Source organism: Chelonia mydas, chromosome 2 (assembly GCF_015237465.2).
Source record: "Chelonia mydas isolate rCheMyd1 chromosome 2, rCheMyd1.pri.v2, whole genome shotgun sequence".
NCBI lineage: Eukaryota > Metazoa > Chordata > Testudines > Cheloniidae > Chelonia > Chelonia mydas.
In genome coordinates, this window is record NC_057850.1 from 44,547,172 (window position 1) to 44,569,240 (window position 22,069).

At 43.4% G+C, this 22,069-nt stretch overlaps 1 protein-coding gene across 2 annotated transcripts in view; it reads right to left on the minus strand.

Moving 5' to 3' along the window:
- SLC26A7 (solute carrier family 26 member 7) overlaps nucleotides 1–22,069 on the minus strand; it is a 141,913-nt gene that overhangs the window by 80,316 nt on the left and 39,528 nt on the right. For both annotated transcript variants that reach the window (XM_043539357.1, XM_027818245.3), the window contains 3 exons: nucleotides 20,898–21,008; nucleotides 17,491–17,663; nucleotides 4,667–4,831 (listed from right to left, as the gene is read on the minus strand). In XM_043539357.1, the coding sequence (XP_043395292.1) occupies nucleotides 4,667–4,831; nucleotides 17,491–17,663; nucleotides 20,898–21,008 (449 nt within the window). The remainder of the gene's footprint in view (nucleotides 1–4,666; nucleotides 4,832–17,490; nucleotides 17,664–20,897; nucleotides 21,009–22,069) is intronic.

Genomic DNA, 22,069 nt, shown 5'->3' on the forward strand with positions numbered 1-22,069 from the left:
CTGCTGCTCACAAACAGGGAAGAATTGATAGGGGAAGTAGAAGTTGGTGGGCAGCAGTGACCATGAGATGGTCGAGTTCAGGATCCTGACAAAAGGAAGAAAGGAGAGCAGCAGAATATGGACCCTGGACTTCAGAAAAGCAGACTTTGACTCCCTCAGGGAACTGATGGGCAGGATCCCCTGGGAGACTAATATGAGGGGGAAAGGAGTCCAGGAGACCTGGCTGTATTTTAAAGAAGCCTTATTGAGGGCGCAGAAGCAAACCACCCCGATGTGCAGAAAGAATAGCAAATATGGCAGGCAACCAGCTTGGTTTAGCAGAGAAATCTTCGGTGAGCTTAAACACAAAAAGGAAGTTGACAAGAAGTGGAAACTTGGAAAGATGACTGGGGGGAGTATAAAAATATTGTTCGAGCATGAAGAGGTGTAATCAGGAAGGCCAAAGCACAATTGGAGTTGAAGCTAGCAAGGGATGTGAAGGGTAACAAGAAGGGTTTCTACAGGTATGTTAGCAACAAGAAGGTCAGGGAAAGTGTGGGACCCTTACTGAATGGGGGAGGCAACCTAGTGACAGATGATGTAGAAAAAGCTGAAGTACTCAATGCTTTTTTCCCCTCGATTTTCACAGACAAAATCAGCTCCCAGACTGCTGCAGTGGGCAGCACAGTATAGGGAGGAGGTGAGCAGCCATCAGTGGTGAAAGAACAGGTAAAGGACTATTTAGAAAAGCTGGACATGCACAAGTCCAAGGGGCCGGGTGCAATGCATCCAATGGTCCTGAGGGAGTTGGCTGATGTGATTGCAGAGCCATTGGCCATTTTCTTTGAAAACTCGTGGCGATCAGGGGAGGTCCCAGATGATTGCAAAAAGGCAAAAAGGCCCATCTTTAAAAAAGGGAAGGAGGAGGATCCGGGGAACTACAGGCCAGTCAGCCTCACCTCAGTCCCCGGAAAAATCATGGAGCAGGTCCTCAAGGAATCCATTTTGAAGCACTTGGAGGAAAGGACGGTGACCAGGAACAGTCAACATGGATTCACCAAGGGCAAGTCATTCCTGACCAACCTGACTGGCTTCTATGATGAGATAACTGGCTCTGTGGATATGGGGAAAACGGTGGATGTGATATACCTTGTCTTTAGCAAAGTTTTTGATACGGTCCCCCACAGTATTCTTGCCAGCAAGTTAAAGAAGTATGGACTGGATGAATGGACTATAAGGTGGATAGAAAGCTGGCTAGATTGTCGGGCTCAATGGGTAGTGATCAATGGCTCCATGTCTAGTTGGCAGCCGGAATCAAGCAGAGTGCCCCGGGGTCAGTCCTGGGGCTGGTTTTGTTCAACATCTTCATTAATGATCTGGATGATGGGATGGATTGCACCCTCAGCAAGTTCGCGGATTACACTAAGCTGGGGGGAAGGTATGTATGCTGGAGGGTAAGGATAGGGTCCAGAGTGACCTAGACAAATAGAAATTGGATGAGGTTCAACAAGGATAGGACAGAAGAATCCCATGCACTGATACAGGCTGGGAACTTAATGACTAAGCACCAGTTCTGCAGAAATAGACCTGTGGATTACAGTGGATGAGAAGCTGGATATGAGTCAACAGTGTGCCCTTGTTGCCAAGGAGGCTAACGGCATATTGGGCTGCATTAGTAGGAGCATTGCCAGCAGATCGAGGGAAGTGATTATTCCCCTTTATTCGGGACTGGTAAGGCCACATCTGGAATATTGCATCCAGTTTTGGGCCCCCCACTACAGAAACGGTGTGGACAAATTGGAGAGAGTCCAGTGGAGGGCAACGAAAATGATTAGGGGGCTGGGGCACATGATTTATGAGGAGAGGCTGAGGGAACAGGGTTTATTTAGGCTGCAGAGGAGAAGAGGGGGGATTTGATAGCAGCCTTCAACTACCTGAAGGGGAGTTCCAAAGAGAATGGAGCTTGGCTGTTCTCAGTGGTGACAGATGACAGAACAAGGAGCAACGGTCTCAAGTTGCAGTGGGGGAGGTCTAGGTTGGATATTAGGAAAAACTATTTCACTAGTAGGGTGGTGAAGCACTGGAATGGGTTACCTTGGGAGGTGGTGGAATCTCCATCCTTAGAGGTTTTTAAGGCCCAGCTTGACAACGCCCTGGCTGGGATGATTTAGCTGGTGTTGGTCCTGCTTTGAGCAGGGGGTTGGACTAAATGACCTCCTGAGGTCTCTTCGAACCCTAATCTTCTTTGATTCTATGATCATTTTAAAGAAACTTTTTCCAAAAACTTCTGCACAAGAAAATATCTTTTTTTTTGCAAACTGAACAAAGGAGGAAAGGGTTTGATATCAGCAGAAGTAAAGAAGTGTGGCAAAGACAGCTAGGATATGTCAGAGAAAAACAAAAACACAAAGGATAAGGAAGAAAATTTCCTCAAAGGTTTTTAGTGACCTCATTTATAATATCACTGGCATTCTAAGATAGAATTATTTCCTTGTATTACTGCTGTTCTCGAAAAACATAACATAAGAACGGCCGTGCTGGGTCAAACCAAAGGTCCATGTCGCCCAATATCCTGTCTTCTGACAGTGGCCAATCCCAGGTGCTTCAGAAGGAATGAACAGAATAGGGAATCATCAAGTGATCCATCTCCTGTCAGCCATTCCCAGCTTCTGGCAAACAGAGACTAGGGACATCATCCCTGCCCATTCTCGCTAATAGCTATTGGTAGACCTATCCTCCATTAATTCATATAATTCTCTTTTGAATCCTGTTAGTGTCTTGGCCTTCACATTATTATTTCTTATATTGTATTATCTAATTGTCTCTTGGCTGCTGTACTTAATGTTAGTCATCTCCACCAGATGACAATATTCCTTTATGTAGATACGCTCTCCATGTAACTGGCATAGCAGCTCTAGAAGAGCCATACTTTACATCAAAGGTACATTTGATATAAAGGGTTAATAAATGGTAAATCATTTGTTATAGTCCAATAGGTTGCTTATGACACCTTGCACTTATGTGTCTATAACCATCTGGAACTCGTATTATTCATGTTTGTTACATGCCTAATAACAAACATTAACAATTTATTAGCCCTTTATCAACTACTTATAAATGTACCCTTAATATAAAAGTATGACCAAAAGAACCTTTCTAAAAAGCAAAATCCCCCCAATCAGGGCGATCATTAGACCAATCTCCCCACTGCGTGGAGATTTTCACAGAGAACTCATCTTAAATCTTCCCCTTGCCTGACTCAAATATGGGCATTGAATCAAATGGTGATTGAGGAGCAACAGTGACACAAGGAAATCTGGTCAATGTTAATGAAATAACTAGTTCTACTTTAGGGTCTAGACAAACTGCATATGTTCTAAGTAGAAATGGGTGCGAATTTTTGAGCAAAATTTTTTTTCAGCAAGAAATGCAGATTCAGAGGCACTGAAACATTTCTTGAATTAATGTCAATTACCACAAATTGTTTCAATTACCTCCCTCAAAATTCAGAAGGTATAGAAATCCTTTATTTCAACATTTTCTAAATGAAAGGTTTTGATTTTTCAATTCAAAACAACTTTTAGTACAGAAATTTTCTTTTATTTTTAAAAAAATTTGAATGTTAAAAACTACTCAAAATTGAATAAAATGTTTTGTTTCGGGTTGAATAAAACATTTAGATTCAAAATGAATTGTTTTCCTCAACTTTTCTATTTGCAAAAAATGTAAAAAATATTGTTTTTAAGTCCATCTGAAACAAACATTTTTTCAATTTTTTTCAATTTTGTGGCATTGCCAACAAATAAAAAATTCTGCTATTTGTACACAGACGCTCATTCTTTAGTTGCCCATCAGCTGAGTGTACGCAAACTATCACCCTAACAAGGGGCAATGCTATTATTTATACTGTGCTGGAAGAACAAGGTCAAATGCCTACAAGGGAAGCTTTTTTCTACCGTGGATTATCCTAGAGAATGTGTTCTCAGAATTGTGTTTCTCATGTAAGGCCATGTAACTTTGCCATGGAAGGCTCCGTGCAATCATGTTTACCTTCAGAGTTTAAATTCCCAAAGGACTGCAGCTTTATGAGGCATGCTGCACGCATGATACGGTGATTAACATAAAGTGATAAACTTGACGTGTGTTTGTGATAAGAATGTGCCATATCATAAAACAGCAGTAGCATATCCAAGGTAACTCTTGCACAGGACATCCACAAGTCATGTATCATATTTCTTTCACCTCACTAATATTCAAGAAAATGTGACATGAAACATGTCTGGAATGAAATCTGAAATGCTGTGGTATTCCCTCAGACCAGATATTCAACAAAGGTTAACACTCCCTGTATCACCCTGTAAACTGGGTATTGTTTAGCCTCGGCTGAATGAAAAATTATGAAATATTTCAAATTTTTACATCTAATAATTAGAACGATTGACAAAGCTGCAAAACTTGACCACTTATTTTTAAACCAGAAAACACAAAGGATCAATCTGGGGCCTAATCCTGCAAATTCTTACTCACTCAAATAATCCATATTAACAAATGCTACTGATTTGAATGGGTCAGATAACATGAGGGTTCACACAATCATGTCCTTACCTCTACATCTCCCTTTCCAAAAACTATAGATGTTAAACAGAATGTTAGCAAACCAATATGATATCTCTGCTCGTGAACTCACATAAAAGAATCCCAGGGGCCCAGATATATATGGCATTTTCATTCCCAGCAGATACTTGACTTGTGAAGTCACAACATGCGTAGCTGCTCCTGTTGTCATTGCGCTTATCACCGGTTCCGTCAACAAGAATGTGGCGCTGCCCAAGTGCAGCACAAACATTGCTACCTAAGAAACCAAAGATATATATCAGTGATTACATTAAAATTCAGGTTTCCCAGTGTTAATGCAATGAGAGATACCCTTTTAATAAACCAGGAGACAAATGGCTGTGTTAGCAAATCAAAAGGAGAAGTTTCAGATGCATGCTGTGAAACATGAATATAGCTTAAAGTGAAACACATTAAATCTTTTTGTAAGTTTTGTGACAGGGTCAGGCCAGATGGCTACAGGAGAGTGAGAGAAGGCAGACATATTAGCCCCAGGTTAAGTAGGTCCCTTTTCCCTGGGTAAGGTAACAGGGAAGGTTCCAGAACAATCAGGAACTTTCTGAAAACAATTAAGGCAGACAGGCTGATTAGAACACCTGCAGTCAATCAAGAAGTTGCCAGAATCAATTATGGCAGGCGAATCAGGGCACCTGGGTTTTAAAAAGGAGCTCATTTCAGTTTGTGGTGTGTGTACGAGGAGCTGGGAGGAAGAGGTGCAAGAAGCTGAGAGTGAGAAGGCTGAGGACTGAGAAGTACAAGCATTATCAGACATCAGGAGGAAGGTCCTGTGGTGAGAATAAAGAAGGTATTGGGAGGAGGCCATGGGGAAGTAGCCCAGAGAGTTGTAGCTGTCACGCAGCTGTTACAGGAGCCACTGTAGACAGCTGCAATCCAGGGGGCCCTGGGCTGGAACCCGAAATAGAGGGTGGGCCTGGGTTCCCCCCATCCCTCCATTCCCCCAGCTCCCTACTTGAAACCGGAGGAGTTGACCTGGACTGTGGGTTCCACCAGAGGGAAAGGTCTCTGGCCTGTTCCCCGATCCACTAGGTGGATCAGCAGAGACTGCGGGGATTGTTCTTCCTTTTCCCCATGCTGGCCAGTGATGAGGCTAACTGAGTGAATGGCAGATTTGAGCCACGAAAGTGGCCAAACTGAGGGCTGCCGTGAACCTCTGAGGCGAGCAAATCCGCCAATAAGCACAGGACCCACCAAGGCAGAGGAGGAACTTTGTCACAGTTTATTTTATACTATCTCACTAACATCACTAGTTTACCAGGCTCTAAAATGAGATTAGTTACAACTGCTGGGTCAGTCAAAGTATGTTCACACAATGACTTCTCTAAATATTGGCTCTACTTGTTATTCTCCCCTGTTCAAATATATGAACCCAGTGAACAATGTAAAAATCATCTACTCATCAGGGCAGCATGAAGTCAGAGAATTCACATTCAATATTTGATTAAAGTATCTGAAATCACAAATGACTAAGAGCCAGATCTGTGTAGTTTTATTCTCACAATAAATAGAGCCATTTCACATTTTTAGAAACTTGTATAGAAACACAGCAATTGACATATTGAGACAGAACAATGACCTAGCTAATCCAAAATCCTGTTCACATCAGTTGCTGTCACACCAGATGCTTCAGAGGAATAAACCACCATCACCTCCAAATGTACAGAATCCTATAATACTATAATGTGATCAGTTTGATAGCCCGAGTAATTTTCTTCTAGCAGTGAGTGTAACTATGGATGCTATTATTAATCTTGTAATATCTAACACTTTTCTGAATCAGACTGAACCCTCTGCCTTAATTATATCCTGCTACAAACAGTGGGTTCCACACATTGTACGTTAGGTAAAAAATGCATCCCCTTTTATCTGTTTTATTTTTTTCCCCTTTATATTGTGTATGTCCATGTGTTTTTGAATTACTGCACAGATTAAAAAAGAGATGACCAGCTGACCACCTCTCTAAAATTTGTTATGATGCCTTTATCACTTCTTCCTTTTCATCTAATTAATGCTCATCTTTTAAAATTATCATAGTATAGAAACCCCACCATGCCTCTAATAACTTTCACTGCCTTTCTTTGGACTGTTTCTACTACAGGATGGAAATTGTGTGAGGGACTGCCCAAAGCTGAGTGCAGTATTCAAAGTAAGTTATACCAGTATAATACAACTGACACTTTAATATTTTTTTTAGTACACTCTGTCCCTCTGTAAATACACCCTAACCCCTTATTAGCATGTTTCCCCATTCCGGCAGATACAGCAGACGTCCTAACTGAAGGGTATACAGTGACACCTTGATCCTCTCCTTGAAAACTCTCCAATCTGTTATGTATGAGTAGGTAAAATTGATAATTTCTGTGAGGATTAACTTGTGCTTATGCATGTTGAATTTCATCCTTCTGGAGTTCCTTACAGGCTCCTTAGTACTGACTAATCTAAAGCAATTACTTGCATATATTATTGCTCTTTGCACACAAGTATCATTTAATTTTTCACCTGCATTTCACAATGAGTAGTCACTGTATCGGTGCATCTGTATTGAAACTCCGAGTGGCTGGCTTTTCATTTACCTGACAAATCTCTAGTGTATGCAGTGTTGTAACCGTGCTGGTCCCAGGATATTAGAGAGATAAGGTGGATGAGGTAATATCTTTTATTAGACCAACTTTTGTTGGTGAGAGACAAGCTTTTGAGCTCAGACAGAGCTCTTCTTCAGGTCTGTGAAGAAAAGCTCTGTGTAAGCTCAAAAGCTTGTCTCTCTCACCAACAGAAGTTGGTCCAACGAAAGATATTACCTCACCCACCTTCCTCTCTAAAGTTCTAGTGAGCACTCTTCCTACTCCATCTGAGAGTAAGGAACCTCATATGAAATTATTTCTCTATACTTCCCTTAAATAGCTGGCAAATTGCTCAGTGCCATAAGAACTGAGAGCACTGCTACCCAATACTGGATCCTACTAAGGACAATTGCTGATGTACTTATGGTGAGTATTATTATTATTAATTTGTATTACTATAGTGCCTAGAAGCCCTAGTCAGAGACTAAGACCTGATTGTGCTACGAGCTGCACAGACACAGCATACAAAGATGGTTCCTGACCCAAAGAGCTTATTACAGAGCCTTCAGATGGGGCCATTGGGCATATCAAAGGTCATCACTCCACATCCCCTAGGAAGAGGGCTGCAGTCACAAAACAAGAACCAGAAGTATAGAGAATGAATAAAATAAATCCCTATGAAATAACCTTTAAACTGATAAACTTTTGCTGTGAAAACTCCCCCAGTAAAGAATAAATACCTAAAAACTCAGCACCATCTCAGTGAAATTCAAAAGTCAAGCAGTTCGTTGGGAACCTACCCTTACTGAACACTATTGGGGAGGCTGAGGGATATGACACTGGCAACCAATCACAGTGTAATTCTGCTGGAGAATATAGTCAGTTATTAATGATTTATTTATTATTTATATTACACTAATAATTATGTAGGACTCTGACAGGTGATTTAAAGAGGTGCTGAGCCTGCAGATAAAGAGTAGAAAATACAGACAGTGGTTGGGAATGGGAGAAATGATAAAGAGGAGGCAGAGGGGTAAATGCTGCTTTCTCCCAGCTACCCTTCACAAGTTTATTCTGACAAAGGGGAGAGGAGAGTGAGTGATTGCTTGGCTGAGGAAAGGGAGAGGTGACTCCAAGCTGCAGAAACCTTCTACTGTATGTACATCAACCCAACCCTACCAAAACTGTACTCTTGGCCACTCCCAAAATATCACATGCACCCTTATGGCAGGTGCCCTGGTTAATCGCTTTGACAATCCAACTACCCTTGTATAGCCAATCAGCCTTTTCAGCCAGCCAGGTACTTGCCACACCCCTCAAACTCTCTATCCACAGGCACAGAGCAGGTGGGAGTCATGAGCTCTGAGGCCATTGTAACTCTGCTGCATAGTGATGGATATGAGTATGGGAGAACGAATCTTAAAAGCCCTTGGACAGCACTCTTCCAGTCATTGGAGGGTGCTGCTATGTTAGAACCTCAAGGGACCAACAAAGTATATTTGGTGACTCTCCCTAGAGATCATCTGCCACATATGCCAATCAAGCTAGGTCAAAACCACAGAGAACGCTTCTGGAAAGGAAGCAGCATATACTGTGAATGTCTAATTTAGCATTCTGCAACTGGTATCACAGAATAGGAGGCTGCAGAGATCATGGGAGTTCTGAGGGCCAATAGCCAGAGACACACATTTCTGTTTGACTGAGCCCATAACCTAGAAGCCTCTTGTTGTTCTCCTGCAACTGTTTAAAATACAGAATCTGAAGTGATTAGAAAAGGACAGGTGTATTAAACATACTGTCACAGAATTTTATGATATGTTTTATAAACAACTCAGTTTATAATCTGTAGTGTAACATTTGACAAGAACATGTGAGTAATTCTTCAACAAAAAAGCTCTAAAAACAGACTTCAACGAGAAACTGCAGAACTTGAATTAATTTGAAAACTGGACACCATCAAATTAGGCCTGAATAAAGACTGGGAGTGGCTGGTCACTACAAAAAGTAATTTTCCCTTTGCTGATACTCACACCTTCTTGTCAACTGTCGGGAATGGGCAGACACCAAGAGGTCCAGCAGCATACCGAACCAATGCTGGCGCCAAGCCAGCTCTATGAGGATCATCTTTGCCCTGTCCCGCTTGATCACCATGAGGACTCTGTGAATTAATGACACTGGAGAGAAAGCATACATGAGGGTCCCCGACCACGGGAGCAGAAAAGCGTCCAACGGGGAGCCTCTGTCAATCCCCTGAATTGAGCAGAAAATGTGGCACTTTCTGTTCTGCCTGGATGAAAACAGATCCACCCAGGGGGTCCACCACCTCAGGAAGATGATGCTGACCACCTCTGGATGGAGTGACCACTCGTGGTGAGATGAGAAGGTCCTGCTGACGTGATCTGCCAAAGCGTTCCCGGGGAAGTGTGCAGGGAATACTTGGCATGCTGACCACAGAAGTTCCAGAGCCTTAGAGCTTCTTGGCAAAGGGCTGATAATCGGGCTCTGCCTTGCCTATTGATATAGAACATTGTGGTGGTATTGTCCAAGCGTACCGCTCTGAGCTCTCTGACGTTTATGTGTAGGGAGCAATTGTGACCTTGTGACCTCGACCAACGACTTTGTGTGCTGAGATCACCCAGGTGGGCTCCCCACCCCAGATCCGAGACATTGGAGACTAGGATAACTGACGGGGATGGGGCCGCAAAGGAAACTCCCTCCACCACCAATATGGGATTCCTCCACCATGTGAGTGATGACAGTAAGGGGTCCGGTACCCTGACTACATGGTTAACATTGTGTCTGCTGGGGCCGTAGACCGACGCCAGCTATGCCTATAGGGGCCTGACATGGAGCCGTGTGTCAATTTTTTCTTGTTTATCAACAGCCCTAGATCATGACAGGTGGAGCGAACCAGATCGAGGTGCCACTGCACCTGATCCCAGGACCGGCCCTCGATTAGCAAGTTGTTGAGGTACAGGTAAATTTGAACAGCCCGACGCCTCGGGTAAGCAGCCACTGGTGCCATGCACTTTGTAAACACTCTTGGGGATGACGAGAGACCGAAGGGTAGCACCATGAACTGGAAATGGCACTGGCCCAACACAAAACGGAGAAACCATCTGTGCCCTTGGAAGATATGGAAATATGCATCCTTCAAGTCGAGGGCAGCGTTCCAGTCTCCTGGATCCAGGGAGGGGATGATGGAGGTCAGGGAAACCATGCAGAATTTCAACATTTTGAGGTGCTCATTGAGGCATCGCAGGTTCAAGATGGCTCTTGGGGCCCGTTTTGCTTTCGGGATTAAGAAATAAAGGGAGTAGAATCCTTTTCCCCTCATTTCCCAAGGGACCTCCTCTACTGTCCCAATGCTCAATGGTGGATTAACCATTGGGCTGACAGGGCCTGTGGCCAGGGGCCCCAGCCTATTGGGGGGCCCCGGAAAAATGGGCACCCTGTGCCCTGATCCCGCTCCCTGACTCTGCTCGGCCTGGGGGCGGCGGGGGGGGGCGGGGAAGGGGCTTTGTTATTCCCATGCTTGTCTTCCACCCACCCTTCCCCCACACGTTTCAGCTCATGGGGGCGGACAGAGCAGGATGGAGCAGTTTTCCCCTGCACTGTGGGTCCTGCCTCAGCAGCTGGAAGCCGTCTCCTGGATCCTAGTGCCTGCCTGTTTCCTCTACCACCATGAGTGCAGGGCCGGGGTGCAGGCAAGGGAGATGGGGTGAGAAGAAAAGAAGGGGAGGGGACGGGAAAGAGAAAAGCATTCGGGAATGGGTGGGGGGAAGCAGGATCCCAGCATGTTGCATTCCCTGGGCAGCAGCAGCCACAGCAGGGAAGCAACTGCAGCAGCACCTGAGCAGTGACATCACTGCAGCAGCTGGTGTCGGAGTGGTTGCCAGTAGCAGCTGGGGCTCCCCTATTATGTCGTCCCATCCACCCCAGCACCAGCAGCCCAGGTACCGGTGTAGGCGGGGGGAGAGAGCCAGTGAACCAAGGGGACTGGCTTCAGCATGCATGTGTGCATGTGTCCCCCCAAATATAGCAGTCAAACTACACCTATGGCCCCAGGACTGGAGAAGTTCTAGCTCCCTGCTGCGGCCTCAGGACTGGGGGAGCTCTCCCTGCTGTGGCCCGGGCCATGCGGCAGGAGGGGGACAGAGCTTCTTCGGTCTTGGGGCCGCAGTGCAGGGGGGGAGAAAGGAGCAAGGCTGCGGGGCTGCAGTAGGGGGGCAGAATGAGGCTAACTGTATGTGGAACAGGCGGAGTGGTGGGGGGAAGGGACAGAATGGGGTGGGGCTGTGGGCAGGGCCGCAGGCGGAAGGGGCAGAATGGGGGCGGGACTGCAGACGGAAGGGGTGGGGAGGGCCCCCCCCCCCCACTTGCTCTGGCCCCACGACACATTAATCTGTTTCTGCCCATGCTGAAGAGGCTGTCGACCTCCTGGGCGAGGAGTTACTCATGAGAAAAGTCCCTGAAGAGGGATGGGGAAGGGGGGTAGGTGGGATGGGCGGCCAAGAACTGTAGGGTGTAGCCCAAACAGATTATGTTGAGCACCCAACAGGCTCAGGTTAGCCAGACCAGGCCGACTGGAAGGGCCACAGGCAGTTGAGGAAAGAGTAAGAAGGTGGATCTTGGGATGTGACGGGAGCGCCGTCCTCGAGCGCACCCTCAAAATGCCTGTCTCTGGCTTTCCAAGTGACTCGAAGGGCTGGGCTGAGCAGGCGAACGGGAGGACGAGGGGCATTGTTGTTTAAACCCCTTCTCTCTGTCCTTTTTCTACAGGTGCTCCACCAGGGAGGTCCCCAAGACCTAGGCAGAGGAGGTGGAGAATGGAACTGCTTCCTAGCCTGCTGAGGGGTATGAAGGCGCAGGGAGCGGAGAGCGGCAGAGGAGTCTTTAAGGCCATGCAGCCTTGTGTCCGTGAGCTCGGAGAAGAGTCCTGCTCCCTCAAACAGGAGGTAACTGGAGAGTGGACTGCATTTACTGGGATAATCCCGAGGATTACAGTCAAGAGCTGTGCCTCATTACCACCGCAGAGGCAATAACCGTGGCCGCCAAGTCCGTTGCGTCCCAGGCCTTCTGGAGGGCACTTTTGCCACTGCTTTGCCCTCCACTAAAGCGGCAAACTCCTGGGCACGGTCCTGAGGGAAGGCCTGCTTAAATTTACCAAGGGAGTCTTACAGATTAAAATTGTACCTGCCCATCAGGGCCTGGTGGTTAGACACCCGAAATTTCAGACTGGCCATCGAATAAATCTTTCTGCCAAATAAGTCCAGTTTCTTGGCATCTTTATTCTTTGGTGTGCTGCTCCCCTGGCCCTGCCTGGCCCTCTCGTTAACTGTGGGTGCATATGGAGGTATTTAAACCCCTTTGAGGGGACGTAATACTTCTTTTCTTCCTTTTTAAAAGTGGGCGGAATGAAAGAGGGGGTCTGCCACAGCATTTTTGCAATCTTAAGGATCCTGGGTGGACAGGCAGCGTGATATGGGCCGGGGTGGTGGAAGATCTGATGTTGAAAAGGTCATCCAGTTGCTCCACCAACTCCTCAATTTCCAGGTTTAAGTTAAGAGCCTGGTGCTCTTTAAAGTTGTTGGGAGGACTGCCAGTCAGGGAGCGCCCTGCCACCACTTTGTCCGGCGATGAAGATGACAAGTGCATCGCCGAGGGAGGGGCAGGTTGGTTGGGGACCAACGCCTGGGAGATCATCTAGGCGATAGTGACCTGTGCTGGGGCAATCTCTAGCGGGAGGCTCACAGGTACCAAGCATACTGAGACTGGTGTCTTGATTCCAGCATTCCATGCCTCGTAGAAGGAGAGCGCGGTGCCGGGGACCTGGGTCTTCTGGCCAGAGATAGAGGTTGCAGGACCGGAGTCCTAGGCTGTGGGGATGGGGATATACACCTGTGATCCAGGACCAATGGAGCCCCACTGCCCTTTGGGACAGTCCTATGGCTGGCTTGCCCTTGGATTGCAGGGCTTTAGCTAAGTCCAGCGCTTGGCGCGGCAGCGCCTGCGGTGCTGGCAGGCTCACTAGGTCTTTAGTTGCCTGGGCCGCTTTGGACAACGAAAGCCCTAGGAGAAGCCGGGGTCCCCTGCTGTTTCTGGGAGTCGGAGGTGGCTCCCTGGCTGGGCTAGGGGGTCCAACCGTAGCGGTCCCCCTTGAAGCTCCGGGGCAGGCACATGGCCTGAACTGGTCCTTTGCCCAAAGCCCCCCTTCCCTTCCTTAGATGGTGCCGTAGAGCCCTTTTTCTTCTTCTGCTTCTTAAGCACTGGTGAGGGGAAACTGCCGGGCAGAGCCCGGTGGCGGCAGTGCGCTCCACACCAACACCATGGTACTGGAAGGGGAGTCCAATTGGGAGGGTTCTGATGCCAGATGACGCGCAGCCTCCATGAGGAAAGCCCGCAAGCGATATCCCGCTCCTTCTGGGTTCTAGGGGGAAAGCTCTTGCAAATCCTGCTCTTATCCTTTATATGGGACTCCCCCCAAGCACTTTAAACAGCTGCAGGGGGGTCACTAACAGGCATCAGCCTGTTGCATGACGAACAGGGTGTGAAGCCCAGGGAACGGGGCATGCCCCACTGTGGGGCAAAGTCCCAGCCAGGACTCTAACTACTAAACTAACAACTAACACTTAATCTAATGGCTAAATAAGTACCTAGAGAACGATATACAAAGAAGGTAAACAAAGGGCTGTTAAGAACCGCAAGAATGCAAGACAAGGTGCTCCAACCAACTGTCACGGGTGGTAAGAAGGAACTGAGAAGGCGTAGGGCCAGCAGTGCCTAATATGCCGACACATGAGCGCAGCACTCAAGAGGGCGCCACAGCCGACCCTACAGATACCACTAAGGCAAAAATCTCCAATGAACTGTGCACATGGGAATACACACACCTAGAACAGAATCGACATGAGCAAGCACTCAAAGAAGAAGAAAAACTCCAGACAAAACTGCAGAAAGTTTTCTAAGAATGAACAGCCCTTGCTTTGCCTGCTTCTGCCATTACCAGATGGAGACTCTAGCAGGCTCCTCTCTGCAGCTTACTCCCAAGTCCACATAGTGGGTGGAGAGGGAGGGGAAGGGAGCGAGAAAGATGCAGGGAGGCATGGTCTCATTCCTAGAGCCCCCAGCATGGGGGAGGAGGGTGTCTCGCCTGCACAGTTCTGAGTCCAGTGAAATGCTGGGGAGAGGGTTGGCCCTGGCTGGGCCCCATTTTCCCCCCACTCTCTTCCTCCAACCTCTCCCCACCCCACAGGTAAAGAGTCCCTGCTTTGGCTGCTTCTGCCCCTACCAGCTGGAAACTCCCACCTAACTCCCATCTAAGATCCAACAAATGGTTGCTTCTACCTACAACATTTTACTAGCACATAAATTTCTGTACACTCAATGCAAAACAGGGAAGGAACTTTGTTAAAACATTTACCAGGATGGAAAAAGATGTGACAGAAAACTTAAATTAGGGCTCTGTACAGTCCTGTACTACTAATTTGAGTATTCTGACACAATTGTCTACTACACACTCACATGTGTTATTGTTAAAGTTCCTTCCCTGTTTTGCATTGAGCGAATGAACAGTTATTTACTAGTTAAATTTTGTAGGAAGAAGCAACATTTTATTGGATCTGTGGTAGTCCAGTGACCATTCTTACTAGATTCAAGGTTTAAAACACCATATTCCATTCTGTTAGCACTATTCTGAGGATTCGTTATCAATCAGTAACTTTGAAATAGCAACAGAAATTTCTGAGATCGCATTAATAAATGAGTAGTACAGCTTATAGAGAGCCATTATTAAATACACAACCTTATATACCAAGATTTATGAATATGAGAGCTAGGTTACATCTGTTACAATGTTAATCCAAAGAGTTATGAAATATTAGGAAAGAAGTTAGCGCCCATCAATTGGAACTGATTTTCAAACAATGCCACAACCATATTAGATTTTAAAGACTAAAATACTTCCATTGTAAAAATGCAGAGTTTTTCAAGAAAAACAAAACACAATCCAAACCTTGAAGCAATTTATCTGTATCTGATCCATTAACAAATGCTTATTCAGATAATAGATTACTTATTCTTACACAAGGAATGCCAAATTAAATTTGTATCTCAGAGTGCAAGCATATAATAGAGGCTACGAAATATACCCATATAAACCAACACAGAAAAAATCACGTGAGAAGTATAGAGGGAGTAGAACTGATAGAAAAGGTAGTAAAAAACTGCATAGGAACATTTCAAAATGTTTAATTGATTTTTCAAATTTTTGACAAAATGAAATTTTTTTTTAACAAAAATCTGTGTTGTAAATTTTCAGGGCCCTTTCTCTGTCAAAAATCAAATTTTCAATAAAACATTTAATCAGTTAAATCATTTTTCAACTAAAAATATAATTGAAAACTCAATTTGGAAAAATTGTACTTCTACAAGGAGAGAGTTATTGCTTAGGAGTCTCAACACTCAGGTGGGAACCAGAGTCCTGCATTCTAATCTAGGCTTTCACACCCTCCATGGTTTCAAGTAAATCTGTACTAGAGTTGGGTGGGAAATAGGATTCCTTTTTAGTGAATATTTTCAAGAGTTTGAAAATTGCCCCATATTGAATTGGGATGAAAAGTCTACCTTTTGAAAATATTGACAAACCAAATGAACAGATTTTTTAGGAACAAGTCAATCAAAACATTTTGTCAAAATAATTCTGTAACACTTCATTTTGATTGTGAGCTTTCTCTCTTAAAAACACTAATCAATAAAAAAACATTTTAGCGTCTTAGCTTAAGTTTCTAAACAACAGGTCATTTCAAACTAAAAAAGTGAAAAACTGTGTTTCAATAACTTCAGACCTTTTTTCTTTACTCTTTTTTGAGTTAGGAAATTCATCAACATCAACCCTGTTTCATGAAGAGTTTCAGTTTTGACAAACTGGCATTTTTTTGACAACAAAAAGATGGTTTGTCAAAAAATTCCCAATCAGCTCTAGTCATAACCTTTCTAGCTCCATTTTTCCATCTTTGAAATGGGGGCAGAAATATCTCTACCTCACACAAAGGAGGGTGCTGCGAAGATTAATAAGTTAATATTCGAAGATGAAAGGTGCTATTATAAATGTGAATGTATTTGGAAAAATTATTTTTATTCAGTATTTCATCATATATCCTGAAAAGAATGAAAGAAGGCATGTTTATCTTGCTAATGAGGAACATATGCAAATATGTTTTTTATTGAATCTCTTACAGAAACAATTATAGAACTAAAGTGGATTTGGGAGAAAGATCAACTGGTCATATGAGAAGGTAAATAACATTTTGATCTCAAAAATATTAATAATAATAACAGTAATAATAACAACAACAACAAACAACTTAATCTGCTATTAGTTTTCTTTTGGGTTGAATGGTTTGTCTGAACAAAAGGTAAATGAGATTATCATACGGTTTGTTAAATGCTTTTATGATGAAAAGCACTATACACATGAAACCCATTGGAAACCTGTGTATAACAGGTCTCCCACTGTCCCAGTACACAGAGGATATGAGTAAAAGCTGTAGCAACTCATGCTTTTACCTCTGGTGGTCCCCAGTACAAACCTTGGTGTATCTGCCAAAATGGCAGCCCTCACACAAGCACTTACACCTTCCACTGAAGCATCTGGTACTGGCCACTGTCAGAAGCAGGACAGACATGGCAATTCCTATGTCAGTAACTGCTAAGTATTACTATAATTAATAATAATAAAAGTTGTTGTGGACTAGCTGCATAAGGCAAATAAAAGTAAAAATAGAAGGGGATGTACCCATTAGGCCCTGTTCTTGGCTCTAGTGAAGTCATATGCAAAACTCCCATTTACTTTATTGGGAGTGGGATTTGTCCCTTCATGGCCACCATAGCACAAGCATAATTAAGAACTGATTGTTTGTCTTGACATAAAATGGGATAGGACATGACTTTGGCACCCGAAAAAAAGCAGGAGTAATTTAATTCTGGCAAAAATAAATTTAAAATGTCACAGGATCAACTTTATTTTAAGCAAGATCACCCTTTATTTTGCAAGTAAATTATTTGAAACTCAAAAGTCAAATCATATTTGCAGACTCCAAAGCACTGGACAAATATAGAGCCAAATTTGTAAAAAACCATGGTAGAACCCTGCTCAACAGCCAGCTGGCCAAGGTTCAAAGAGCTGGACTTGTTATGAAATAAAACTAAGTTATGTTTTTCATCACCAAAGTCATAGCTGTGACAGACAAAGACTTAGCTATAGTGTACTTCTTACGTCTGTTAAAATAAATGTTCGTTAACTATTTAGAGTACCTACTTGAATAATTCCTCCTAAAAATGAAACCGCTGCAGCAACTCCAATCCTCTGCATTTCAAACTCTGATAAACCTAAGACTCCCGAATTATTGCTTGTAGTGAAATTGTTGCTTGCTGGAGAAACAAGACGCTCAACTGCACTGGCAGATATCAAGGAAGTTAAAGCAAAAGTTCCTGTAAAAGAAAAGTCACATATCAGTTACCAATAAGTAGCTCAATATTTGTTAGAGTCACTAACATTAATTTTTCAAAGTACAGCCTCTATCCAGGAATGTGAAATTTGCACACTCACTTCAGGTGTGTGTTTTTAAAGCACTTGCACTTGTTGGGTGCAAATTTCTATGTATAATATGCCATATGAGCAGATAAACTGAGTGCAAATGGTTTTTTGTGTGCAAGTTCTCTTTTGTGTGCCTGAAAATAATGGTGCTCAAAAAATGCACAAGCAAATAATGTGCACACAGACAAACAGAGGCAGGGTTGAAGCCCTTTTAAAATCTTTAATCACATTCAGCTAAAGAAGGATAATTCAATATGTTAAAGGCATTAAAGCATCATGGAAAGCTTTGAACAACATACTGTTTGGAAAATGTTTTGCATATATTAGCTCCACCTGAAATCATAATTTCTATTACGGTATCCCAAATACATTAGGCTCCTGAGTTCAAATGGAGAAAAAGCAGCCAGAATAAAGGTTCAATTCTAGCAATTTATTGCTCAGATGAGTAATCTTTTCCACAAGACTAGACTAAGTAAGGTACCAGGGACTATTTATGAGTAAGAATTAGTCAAGTAGGCAAAAGTTTACAGGACCAGGCCACAGATGAACTCCACTTTTCATGCAAAAAGTCTGACTAAAACAGGTCCCAATCCTGCATCCTTTACTTAAACAGAGTTCCACTGACTTCACAGAAGTTATTACAGGGGAAGGAGATTGTCACCTCTGAGTAAAGGATATATGGGGCATTGGCACATGGGGAGGTGTAGTACATGGTTTAGCTGTGATTCAGGAAAGCATCTTTATTTGGGAACGGAATTAAGCACATGTTTAACTTTAAACAATGAATCTTTAGCACATGCTTACGTGCTTTCCTGAATCAGGGCCTTTGGGATGATGGGATATGTGCAATAGCAGCATACTTCTGCTAAAATGGTTATCATGAAAATACATTGTGTTCATATTTATAATATTTTCTTCACAACCATGAGGGACAGAAACATTTCTGTATGACAGCTTAGATTGTGAAGCACAATTCTGTAGCAAGGGCTGGAGTCCAAAAGGTGAATTCTACAGCAAATCCAAAGCCATTGAACTGTAGGATACAGGGCTTTGAGTATACTCCACAAATCCTGGGCTGAATGACATTTGGTCCATTTCACCCCATGGATACTGTGTCAGTCCTGAAGTCCTGCCCTTTGTCCATTTCACCACCTTCATGCTACATAACAAGAGTTTATTACCACCAGATATTTTTTCTGGATATTAAGGGTGCTATGTAAGATGATGAGTGAGGTACTTTTTTCCTTTAGTGACCTTTAGTTTAAAAATCAAGTGCTCGTGGAGAAATTTGTAAACATTGTCTATTTTGAAACAGTTTTGCTTATATAGCCTCATATTTTTACCTTTTTTAATGAAAAGGACAAATAAAGGAACTATAAGGCTATATAGTAACCTACCTTTACCCCAGCTCCTGCCACAGAATTATTCTCCAAAATCTAAGCTTTCATTTAAAAGAAAGTTTCTTGCTCTCCTGTGAACTGAGTATACTGATCATTTTAGCAGAAGCATCCATCTAATGTGCTTGTCCCACAATCCCAAACTGCCTCCCCAGGTATCAAAGGCCCCAGAGACTTCCTCCCTGACAATTTTTGTGTGGAGGACAGCTTTAAACAAATTGAATTTAACATTAGAATGCATAATACAAGGGATACTGTAACAATGTTATTCATGTGAATAGTTCATTGATTAAAACAACTTTTTTTTCAAAAATAAGCTTCTACAGAATTTCTAGTTTGCTACATCAGAGCAACAAAACCCAAGGATCTTGACACAGAATTCATGTCCTGTTTGACGTAAATTATCTGGAGGTTTGACAATATAACATACATATGTTGGGAGACAAATTCTATGTACTTTGGAATGTACATTGGTTTCCCAGTAGACCACATAGCTCTTACGGAGCTGTTAACAGTATCGATTTCAAAACCATCTAGTTATTCAAAAGACAGTGTTTGCTTCTTAGAAAACATATTAGCCAGAGTGGAGATGTATGCAGTTGGGCTATGTGAGCCCTGCAGGGTGTGGTTGCACATGTGGTTCCAAATTGGTTGCACATGTGGTTTGTGTGTGGTTGCACATGGTTCCAAATTTCCAAGAACCATCTTCCCTCCCCTCAAAAGGCTCCCACAGCCATTCCCCTTCCCCTAAGGTGCAGGATACCCCTTTCACATTTTATCTTTGGTTGACTGGGGACAGGGGCTACTGCCCTGCATTTAAGCTCATTGTACTCGCCTACTGGAACCAAGTGCCTGTCTCTATACGTCCCCTGGTCTTCGAGAGTCACTGGGAGGCCACCATTCCCACAGACGAGTTTCTTGGTGGTCCAACCTGATGAATACAATTCCCTTTCTCAGTTCATAACAGGTTTCCTTAGGGAACAAAGCAGTCAATCTAGCAGGAGCTCGGAAACACTTCTTGCCACTGTGGGTAGCTCTGCTCAAAGCAGTGGTGAGGAGGCCACATAATCACGAGCATGGCAGCTAGGGAAGTCCTAGTGGTTCCTTAGCTTCTACAGTGGTAGTGATGGGGCATCTTCACCCTTCAGCTCAACAGCAGCATCTGATCAGGGGTAATCCCAATTCTACTGAAGTATTTGGAGTAGGGAGAGGGTATTTTTTGGTGAGAAGTACTGGGGTTGTGTTTTAGCAATGTGAGAAATAATGAGGTGTTTCTATAGTTTAGGAACAGTCAAACTTTTAGTTGTTCCTGTTTATATTTAAAAAGGCTCTCTTTAGCTGAGCTCTTGTCCGTTAAAGTTTTAGCTTCCAGCAAATTTATATAGTCAGGTGCATAAGCCCCTGATAAACTGTATTTATAAAGGAAGTATTGATGCAGTATTCAATTATAGTGGTAGGAATGGCTCCAGTATAACCTTAACAAGGCTTTTTTTTCTTAAAAATACTTTTCTTAAGCAGAAAAAGATGTAGCTGTAAAGAAAAGGCACAAAGAAATGTGAACAGGTTAATCTGTTTTAAGACACTTCCCTCTTTCTCTCCCCCACAACTGATCCTGTGACGCTTAGTACCTTCAACTTGCAATGAACTCACCAGTTGTTGAGGAAGCGCCTCATTTCACAGAACACACTCAGCAACTTGCACGATGGGAGCCTAAATTTTCCAGACACTTACCTGTTGCAACATGGCGTCCCATTCCAAAAACAGCATAAAGGATGACAGGAAAGAGAGATCCATATAAACCAAACACTGGATGGACTGAAGACAGAACAGCAAAGGCCAGCCCTATAGAGAAGGATAATGGGAATTAGTAAACAATACATTGCACCAAGATATCAAATTACTTTACATTTGGTTTTGGTCGGGGGTAAAGTCCACAGCTTTAACACTAGGATTAAAACTACTTGCAATGATAATTACATCTATAAAAAGCTAAGGCATAAACCAACCACTAAGCAATGGGTTTTGGAGGAATCTTCTGTTGTGGGTGGATTTCTCCATAATTATCTATTAATAATACCTAGTTCTTATATAGCACTTTTCATCCATAGATCTCAAAGCACTTTACAAAGGAGGTCAGTATCATTACCCCCATTTTACAGATAGGGAAATGGAGGCACAGAGAAGGGACCTTACTTGCCCAAGGTCACTAAATAGGCCAGCAGCACAGCTGGGAATGGAATCCATGTCTCCTGAATCCTTATCCAGCACCTTCCTCTAAGGCATCTGGGATTAGTCCCTATCAGAGATAGGATACTAGACTATATAGGTCACTAATCTCATATGGCAATTCATATGTCCGTTTTGGGGACAGCGGGACAGAATTCGCAGGCCAAAGTCCACAGAAAAGAGAGGTCCATTTTCTAAGCAGTGTGTGTGAAATGAGTCCATAAATCCTGGCTAAGGTGAACTGCAAAACTTTGCATGTTTAAGATCCAATATCATTAAAACAGTATGCACGTGCAAATTAAACAATTACAAATAAGGACATTTACATTTAAAAACAAAATAGTAACACTTTAGTGCTTGGAGTGCACACTCTGAACTACTTTGGTAACCTCGACACTGCTCTACAGAATTTAGTTCTCTTGTATTGTTTTCAGTGTCTGTGATACTATCAGTTCCTTCCTGCAGGGGAAGTACAGAAAATGGCCTGCTATTTAAATTTTCGCATATACATTTTAATATATAAAGTCAGATGGGGGGTAGTCCTTGTATTGGTTTTTATTCTGCACTTACAGTCACTTACTGATTTGGGATCTTAACCAGTGTTAAGATTAAACAAAATTTGTGCAGTTTACCTTCAATAGGTGTTCACATGCTTAAATAAATAGATTTTTAATCAC